General features: G+C 44.1%; 1 protein-coding gene across 1 annotated transcript; it reads left to right on the top strand.

Moving 5' to 3' along the window:
• The first annotated feature begins 77 nt into the window (after window positions 1–77).
• On the top strand, window positions 78–8411 carry mogs (mannosyl-oligosaccharide glucosidase). The gene is made up of 5 exons (XM_041933348.1): window positions 78–149; window positions 2050–2413; window positions 3799–4022; window positions 4174–4367; window positions 5859–8411. Exons 2-5 carry the CDS (start codon window positions 2065–2067, stop codon window positions 7627–7629), a joined length of 2538 nt encoding a protein of 845 aa, XP_041789282.1. The 5' UTR covers window positions 78–149; window positions 2050–2064; the 3' UTR covers window positions 7630–8411.
• The last annotated feature ends 1664 nt before the right edge of the window (window positions 8412–10075 follow it).

The raw sequence follows: 10075 nt of genomic DNA, 5'->3' as shown, positions 1-10075 counted from the left end.
TGTATGATGAGCGAGCGGCGAGGGAACTGATGACATCACGCACGTGCGGTACGGAGCGGAGTACACGTCAGTGGAAACGAGTAGTAACCAGGAAGTGGCTAGTCAGCTAGCAACGGATAATGAGCAGCTGAGACTCTGATATTTGACAGGTCGGTAACCACTTGCTCAATGAACAATAACCTGCAACTACACGTTGGTTCCGTATGTCATGACGTGCTCGCTAATTAAAGCCACATTATATCACGACAGTCGGTCGGTATCGCTAAAAACTAGCGTTAGCATTGCGGCACTAACCAGTGAGTGGCGTGCAGCCTACATGCGACGTTGCCGCCGTTTAACGTTAGGCTCGGTGTGTTCTGGGCAATACAGGTGTCGGTGGTCGCCACGTAAATCGGACGCAGTTTACACAGAAGCTGAGTTTAATTTATGAAATGATCGCCGACGCCATAACGCCGTTTCCAACGTATCATACAACATGCAAGGTTAACGTTAACCTAGCTAAACGGCTAGAAAACAAGCCGTTTAGCTAGGTTAATGGTGCCGTGACTTAACGTCTGTCACAGGAGGCTCAGCAAATTCACAACGATCGTTATATGAGATGTTGTTGTGATTATGGCCAGGTTCTGTATTGTTTGTGTCTGTTAATGAGAAACTACTCTCCTTTATGAGTTTATGTTCACAGCGGCAGCTTAAACAAGTACTGTGTAATACTACAGCACTGCAACACATATCCTTCCATGGCAGGTAACATGTTGAGATTCTGCGAGAGGTGCATTCTGGGAGGTTTTTCTTTATTTTGCCTACCTCATGTACAAGCTGCAGCTGAACAACACCTCTCTGAAACAGTTAAACACTGAACATTATAACCTTAATGAAAGTAGGACTTATTGCAGGGCTGTTGTATTAGACTGCATTAGTTTTATCTTGGTGTACCGAATAAACTGGCAACTGTTACTATAGATCACAGTGCAAAGAGAGAAGGAGTAAAACACACAATACATGTTTTCTATGGGTGTTAACTGTGTAGCCACACAGCTGGGCCCCACCCTTTCTGTGCTTGTTTATCTGTAAATTATCTAGAAATGTGTGTACTAGTGTAATTTTTATTTTATCAAGTCTCTTGATGGCATCCAGATGTCTTTTTAAAGAGAAGCTTGAGAACAAAAACAGTGACACTCAGACAAGCACACAACCAGCCGGCTCTAAAGAAAGCCCAATCAATTTATCTTATGTATATACAGTATTACGTATTTACGTAGGTCAAAAGTGCAAATTTGCCTCAAAGTGCTCCACAATCAGTGTTCAACACCCACTATCTTTATAGCTTTTATTCAGATAGGGAGTTTTTCTTTATTCAAAAAGGAGAAACATCAGAAATAAGGTACACTCAGTAGTACACCTAGTTTAACTAATGAAGTCCTGCTTTAAATTCTACATTCATGAAGGCCATAATGTTCAGCTTTTGGTGAACCTGTTTTGGTTCGTCTTTATGGTCAGTTTGAAGGTTGTAGTTTGGCGATGTTTCAGTCTTTCTGATATCTGGTCTACCTGATTAGTTTAGTCTATTCATGTGAGTGAGGAGGGTAGACTAGATATGAGAAACAGCTCAGCCCTCAAAATGACCATAACGATGAATCGACACTTGTCTAACTAATGTCAACAAAAACTGATCATTATAACCTTAATTAAAATGATAATTAATAATATTTAATTCTGTACATTAGATACATTTGTACCATGTAGGTGTGTCTATTAAACTGGCAACAGAGCGCACGTTTCAACTGAGTAGTGTACAGTACAGTACAGTATAGTACAGTATCCTGTACTGTAGTTACAAGAAGTAAATGACTTGTACCTTTACACTGTAAGTTGTTGTACACTGTTCAGATAGATCCACAGAATGGGTGCAGATTTATAAAGCTGTTGGTTGATAAGAGCACGAGAAGGTGCTGTTTGACCTTCAGTTACCTTTCAGTTTCCTTGACACTGCTACACAGATTTAGACTGTTAAATAAAAAATATCTTCCTCCCTCTTCTTCTTTTCTCCAGCTTCAGAAGGGCAGGATGGGCAGGCAGAGGAAGAGGGTGGTGACCGGTGAAGCTGCTCCCCCTCCAAGGAAAGATGAGAAGCCCTCTGCATTTCACCGCAAAGAGAAGAAAAAGAAAGTTGATATCGGCAAAGTCTTCATCAACATCTCCATTGGCCTCTGCATCTTCAGCCTGATCTGGTTCTTTTATGCCCTCTACATGCGCTCCAGTCTTGCCAAACGGGTGGTGACCTTGCACCCGTCACCTTCAGTCCTGGATGCCAATAGCAGCAGTGCCAAGGTTTCTCTGGAGAGGTTCTGGGGCTCATACAGGCCTCAGGTCTACTTTGGGATGAAAACCAGGAGTCCGAGGTCGATTGTGACAGGTAGGCTGACACGTTCAAGCTGAAGTGAATCTGTGGCGGAATAGTTAAAGAGGAAATCCAAAGCAAAGCAACTTATTCATGAAATACTGTCCAGATCAGATTTTGTTCGTGAGTCTCTGTCGTATGAACCACTGAGAGGCCACCATTAGTGACAATGCCACGTGGAGACAGGTCGTGAATAATGGACGGAGACAAACCTCCTGGGTCACTGTCACATGTTGTGGATGTTAGTCAATCTGTGTGATTCTGACAGTCAAATATCACAACACGCTGGATACGACAGACTGCTTTGATATTCGGTGTATATTGTGATAAAGTGTCCGTATTTTGGATCTAGTCACTGTGTTGATGAAGCAGGTGAAGGAGCAGTCTTGACTTTAAAAGATTAAAACTATGAAAAGAGATATTTCTTTCTTAGCTCAGTGCACAGAGCTTTATTTCATATTCTAGCAAAGATCCTAAAGTTTCTAAAGATATATATGTATAGAAAATGAAGCATAATACATGTAGAACATTTTCAGTTTATGGTGCAGCCATAAAAACATGGAGTCTTGGGTTTGAATATTTCACACAGTATAAACGTCATATGGCTTCAATGAATTTAAATAAACTAATACAAAGTAAATGCAGTGCTATCAGACAGTTTAGAAGAAGATGATTTTTCCATTGATTTGTTTTTTTTATGCTGTTTTTGCCATCACAGTAATGGACTACATTTATGTTGCACTTTTCTCGTCTTACCGACCACTCAAAGCGCTTTACAACACAAGTCAGCATTGACCCGTTCACACACACACACACACACACACACACACACACTCATACACAGGTGGCAGAGGCTGCCATGCAAGGTGCTGCCTGCTCATCAGGACCAATGACCATTCATGCACGCTCACACACCGATAGCACAGCGTCAGAAGCATGTCTGAAATCACTGGAATACCACAGTCCAAATTCTGTTTTAATTGAATCGTTTGCTTTTACAAAACGTTTGCTTTGTTGCATGAATCAAATGCTCAGTGTTGAATTGCACTGGATCAGGGACAGGGTGGGAAACAAGCCTAGACACTTGTCAAATTCAACTAAATTTTGGCCACAGTTTCTAGGACTGTTTACCCTCTCATCCAATTTGGATGACCAATATTGTTAATTAGTTGACAGCACAAAGTGCACTACATCTCCCAATACTGAATAACGACATAAAATTAAGCACCGCTTTTCTCAAAACCCAGTTGGCTGGTAACATGGTGCACGCAGCCAGTGAGTTTTGGGACTTACCTTTTATGTGAAACTGTTGACGAGTTATTTTCCAAATGATGTATTTGTGCATCCTTTGAGCTGTACACCCAGATGCATTTAGCTTGTTGAGTGTTATTTCTCCCCAGGCATGATGTGGATGCGTCAGTTTTCTGACATGGATGTAAACCTGAGGCACACTTGCGAGCAAGGGGACCGTTTGCAAAGCTATGGGTGGCTGATGCATGACGGGGTCACCTTTGGCGTCCAGGAAATCCGAGACAACGATTTCACGCTAACCACAGAGTTTGTCAAGCGGGTGGGAGGGGATCACGGAGGAGACTGGACCTGGAGGATCACTGCCAAACAGCATGTGAGTACTGACTGTTTATCCGGCCTAATGTGCAGATGTGCCCTCACGTGGCCCAAATCTATTTTGTGTGGTAAAAATGTGCAATTATTTAAAATGTATCAAGCAATTGCAGGTCTTGCCTATGTTTAATGATTTCTGTTTTACCCACCAGAGCTCTGCTCCTCAAGCGCCAGTCCTCTCCCTGATGTTTTACGCAGCAGCAGACACACAGGGCTCACTGGAGGCTCATGTTGAGGAGAGAAACCGCCTCGCATCCATCACTGGCTTCTCAGAGGAGCTTGGAAACTTTAAAATCTCCTTCAGAAAGCCAGTAACCGGTGAATTATCCAGTGCTAAATATGCCAGGTAAGTGCGTGAACACAGGAGTGATGGTAAAGTGGCAGCAGTTTCAAAAGAGAGAGATCGTGAACAAGGAATCTGGAGGGAACTGTAGCTCGACTGCCAGAGCTCAGTTTTATCAGGTTTAAAGATACGGTGCAGCAAAGAAGAAACACCTGCAACAATTGACCCAAAGACTCTGTTTGGCAGAATGTTGTTTCTTTACACAATTTGATTAGTTTATCAATCAGTGAGGAAAGGAAAAAACGTACGTAGGTAAACTTCCATAGAAAGGTGAGAAGACATGGTGAAATGTCAGCGATGAACAGTGACCATTTAAACTGCAAATGAGCAAAGAATCCATGTTCAGATGCATGCATGTGAGGTTTAACATATTAATGAACGTCCACTACATTCAGGCCCCTGCCAGATGAGTTCACACGATCACCACCAGGTAAATCTCTCTGTATTTTACAGTACAGCAGTATTTATCCGGCGTCTGTGGTGACATTTCCGCCCTGGTGCACCAGCAGTGATGCATATTTCATCACCTAGCAATGATCGGTCTGCCAGAGCAGGGGGGAGCGAATGATAGCGATGGAAGTATGGCGAAACCTCAGAAGCACGTCAACTGTGTTTTTGTAATTACTCTCGCTGCCAGAGGGGGGAGATAAATGCTCCGCACTGGCGGTTTAAAATGTGATAAATCATGAAATCTTTTATAAGAGAAAAGCGCTACTTGATTTGACCCTGAGGTTTTCCGTCTGTTGCGCCTCTCTTGATTCCCAGCATCAGATGTGTGGTCTTTGGATGGTACTCACTCATGTTGTACTGTAGGGTGACCGTCCATTACTACTGGTTTAAAAAGAAAATCCAACCACTAGATGGCAGCAAAAGCAGGATTTTCAGCCTTTGTTTCATCAATCCAAAAATACATTGGATGAATAAGGTTTCCTTAATTCTGAAAGTTCTGGTTTACATTATAGCAGGATATACTGTGTATGATGTATATATTGTGTGAAAAGCCAAAGAAAAGCGTCTCTTTTTCTAAAAAGGCACAGCTGTCATTTCACCAGCGAAGGTGTTTATCCGCCTTCAGAAAGACCTGTCGTTGCAGTATTTTTTTGTATTGAGTGGATCAGGACTCTGCTAGCAACACTAACAGGGAGCACCAATATTTCACACTTTCATGAGGGCCAGAGAAGACCAGCATAGCAAAATAGAAAGGTACAGTATGCGCTGATAGAAATGATAAGAATTGTTTGAATGATGATTTATTGTAGGAAGATGGATGATGAAGAATTAGTGGGAGCTTAAAGTTTGATTTGACACTAAACTCTGAGTCACCAGTGTAATATGAGACTGCGAGAGCTTACACCATGCTCGTCTTTCGGGTTATGACACAGCGTGCTAAAGCTTTGCAAACATAGCTAGTGCAGATGAGATCACGTATGTGTCAGTGACTGACCACGAACTTCTTTCAAGGTTTGTGTTAACGACAGATTCTTGTCTTTTCAGTTACAACTATCTGCAGACTGTCTCACCTGGCTTGGAGAAGCTGACTGACATCGTGAAGCACAGTCTGAACCGCAGGTTTGTCTACAGCCCGCCCTCCGCTGAGAAGAGGCATTACATAGCTGTAGACACCTACAAGCCCCCCCACCACCAAAACCAACAGAAAGCCGCTGACCCGAGGAAAGAGAGCGACTTTGTGGTTCACCAGGTGACCGTCCAGACGCCGTTCCAGATCGAAGTCCTGTTTGAGTCTGGGAGCTTCCACAACCGTCCCAACCAGCTCGTGGGCTCCATCATGACTCAGGAGCTGGAGAAGAGGAAAGCTGAGTTCGACGCAAAGTTCGAGAAGACTTTTGGGCTCGAGAGCAAAGATTTCAGCCAGGCACATATTAAGTTTGGGAAGGCGGCGCTCAGCAACATGTTGGGTGGAATGGGCTACTTCTATGGCCAGTCCGTGGTGCAGTCAGTCTACAACGAATACCCGCTCTTGTACCCTGAAGGCGCTTTATTCACTGCTGTACCGTCACGCTCCTTTTTTCCCAGAGGGTTCCTTTGGGATGAGGGCTTTCACCAGCTGCTGCTGAGTAAATGGGATCCCCAGGTTACAAGAGAGGCTATTGCCCACTGGATAGACCTGATCAATATCGAGGGCTGGATCCCACGTGAGCAGATCCTGGGAGACGAGGCTCGCAGTAAAGTCCCAGCTGAGTTCGTAGTGCAGCGTAACGAGAACGCCAACCCACCTACTCTTTTCTTAGCTCTTCAGGAACTTATTGAACAGCTCTCTTCAAATTCAGAGGAGGTAGACTCTCAGCCAACCTTGCTTTTCCTCCGACGACTCTTCCCCAGACTGAAAACTTGGTTTGAATGGTATAACACCACACAGGCAGGGCCGCTACCGAACTCGTACCGCTGGCGCGGACGTGACAAGGACACTAATCTTTTCCTTAATCCCAAGACCTTGACTTCTGGGCTGGACGACTACCCGCGGGCCTCACACCCATCCGCAGATGAGCGCCATGTGGATTTGCACTGCTGGATGGCCTTATCCTCAGGCATCATGGCAAGTATCGCCCGGCATCTAGGCGAGCCTCATCAGGACTATGAACACTCGCACCGAGTCCTCAGCGATAACAACCTGCTGAACGAGCTCCACTGGTCAGAACAACACCGTGCTTTCAGTGACTACGGCAACCACACCCAGGCCGTGTCCTTGCAGCAGGAGAAGGTGTACGTGCCCCCCGGACAACCCCGGCATCAGTTCCCCGTGGCGCGCCTTGTGCGCTCAGTCCGCCGGGCCCCCAAGCAGCAGTATGTTAACGCTTTGGGTTATGTTAGCTTGTTCCCTTTCTTACTGCACGTTCTTACACCGGACTCTCCCAAACTAGAACATATCTTCCGTGACATGAGAGACTCCAGTAAGCTGTGGACCCCCTACGGCCTGCGTTCGCTCTCCAAGGCCGACCCACTGTACATGAAGCGAAACACAGAACACGATGCCCCATATTGGAGGGGACCCGTATGGATTAACATCAACTACTTAGCAGTCAGAGCCCTGCACCACTATAGCAACACAAATGGGCCATACCAAGAGAAGGCAGCTACTCTCTATGAGGAACTCAGGACTAACATCATCAATAATGTTTATAGACAGTATGTTGAAACAGGGTATATCTGGGAACAGTACAATGACAGCACTGGCAGGGGCCAAGGAAGCCACCCCTTCACCGGCTGGTCAGCCCTTACAGTATTAATGATGGCTGAACAGTACTGATACTGTAGATTTCATCTCATGTTCTCTAAGATACTGGCCTTCATTCATCAGGATGCAACTGAAACAAACAGATTTTAAGATTGATATGTCTTATCTGGTTGATGAAACTCTACTAGCCATTGAAAACCTGTAATTGCAAGATCCACCTGAAAAAATAGGCATTTATGACCACAGCTTCACACCCAACCTTTAATTAAAATCACAGGTTTCAGTCTAAGTGCAGCCACCCCGTCTTCGCTGTATGTGGAGCCGAGCACAGTCTAGTGCTTCAGTGACATACTTCAGCTGCAAACCCTCACAACTTCAGACACACGCAACTTCATCGCTGCCAACCGCAGTGTTTAAATATGGAAAATCAAGATGGATGATTACAGTATTTTTCTTTAAGATGCAGGAAACTGCTGGTCCCTGACCCTCTCTGAGAAGGTACATGCTCACAGGCTATACTTGACGTTGTTTATGAGCAACCCTGATCAGGTTTGTCAGTGTATATCTGAGAAACTAAGTGCATAAATGAACAAGTCGTGCATTCAGGCGAGGGCCATTATTCTTGATTGTGCCATTTCTCTTAAATCACATGTCCTCAATTCTCTGTCGTAAATGATCAGTCATTTTCATATTTTATTGTTTGATCAGCGTCTTTAAAAACGATTCTATTCGGACTTTTCTGAAATGACTGCTTCTGAAAGCAGCCGTATTTTGTACACAGAGCCTTTGACTGGCAGGGAATACAACATTGACCGAGATTGGTTTTGTTTTGTTAAGAACAAATAAACGGTTGAAATATATCTATTTTGTCATACTGTACTCTTTGGTAATGTGTGTATGTTACCTTTATTGATTTATCCATTATTTATTGAAGGCGATAGCTACAGGCCTTGCTTGGAAATCAACAGACAAAAATGGCCCCTCAGTCCGTACCGGATGGTTGAGTTTGGTGATGCTTCTTACAAACAAGCACTAACTTGCAATAGCTGCCACCGTGCTGCTGCACAGAGTGGCCACAACTTTGTGGACCAATGAAAGGAAAGATTTTTGTGACCCCACTGGACCCAAGGCTGTATAACATGAAAGGGTGAAGCTAAACCATAGCGGACACCTGCGATAACCAGCTCATGAGTTATGAAAGGGAACGTGGCAAAATGGCATGTGTCTGTCTGTATGTCTGTCTTTTCTACGTGTGTGTGTCTTTCTATAAAGTTTGGTCATGTGATCCTTTTAGAAGCATTTTTGTGTGATAGGCCACTCCCACTGCCACATCACCTTTTTGCCACCTGGCAGGAACAGTTAATCAGCTGTTGTTCGGGTCATGACCAACCTTTCCACAAAAGTCTGTGACCTTCAGACAGTTGGCATGAACGCACACACTCGACCTCCATGCCAGATTTCAGACTCCTTGGGCAAAGACCAGCCGACCGACTGATCGACCAACCGACAGCGAGCTGCAGAACTGCCGGTCAAAGCTGATAAAACGACGATAAGACGACTCCATGATCTTTCTTTGAAAAAACGAGTGTATGGTAAAAGCACATCAATCTGCATGCTTAGTTTAAGAATGTGTGCACATTTTGTATTTTGGATAGTAAGTCTAATCTTGGATTCGTAGAATTGCTCTTATTGATTAAATCTTTTAACCAGTGCAGTGGAGAGCCAGGGTATTCTAACCTCACAATCAGTATTTGATTGATATGCTTCCAACATTTGTTGTTACCTGCCTCCAGTCCCAGCTATTGACATAAATCTTACATTTTGCATGTAGTGTTAAGTAGTGAAATTACAATACATTTTTAAAAAAAACTCTCATGGTAAGTAGAAATGTCAGCAAACCGTAGTCAGTCAAAGCAGACGGCGTCTTCAACACACTGTGACCTTAAGTACAGCAGGCCTGTCCTCTTCCTTTTGTCAGATGGCACATTCGAAGGCCTCTAGCTGACGTCAATCTGCTTTTTTTTTTTTTTTTTTTTTTGCATGGTTTCCATGGAGCGCAGTTGCTGTGAGGGCTAGGTGCTTAATTAGCTAAAATCAAACGGCATGGAGATTATATAGAGTAGACGGCAAATTCTTTTCACTCGTTGCGTGCATGCTGGCATACATTCACACATGGTATACTGTGGCACTGTTCTTATTAAGACTTTGACACCAAATATAAAACGTGCACGCTGAGAGCAGTGATACAGTCTCTCAGTCTGTGTGCATGACCGCTGGGTTCCAACCTGTAGACTTTTATGAATCCTTTGAATGGGCTAGATGTGCAGTTGTATAGCTGAAGGCTTAGCGTGGTGCATTAAGGTTGCAGGGCTAAAAATAGTGCCTCTATCTGTTAGCAGAACAGCAGATAGTCTGTGAAGCCACAGATTGGTAGTTTCACCACATTTATTAGAAGCTGCATCGTGTCCCTCTGTTTTCCTGCTCATGGAAACGGTAGACACTGAAAATTAACAGCAAC

Source organism: Chelmon rostratus, chromosome 3 (genome assembly GCF_017976325.1).
Source record: "Chelmon rostratus isolate fCheRos1 chromosome 3, fCheRos1.pri, whole genome shotgun sequence".
In the NCBI taxonomy this organism is placed as follows: Eukaryota; Metazoa; Chordata; class Actinopteri; order Chaetodontiformes; family Chaetodontidae; genus Chelmon; species Chelmon rostratus.
The sequence above is the reverse complement of the archived record's forward strand: the minus strand, read 5'-3'. Positions and strand labels throughout refer to the sequence as shown.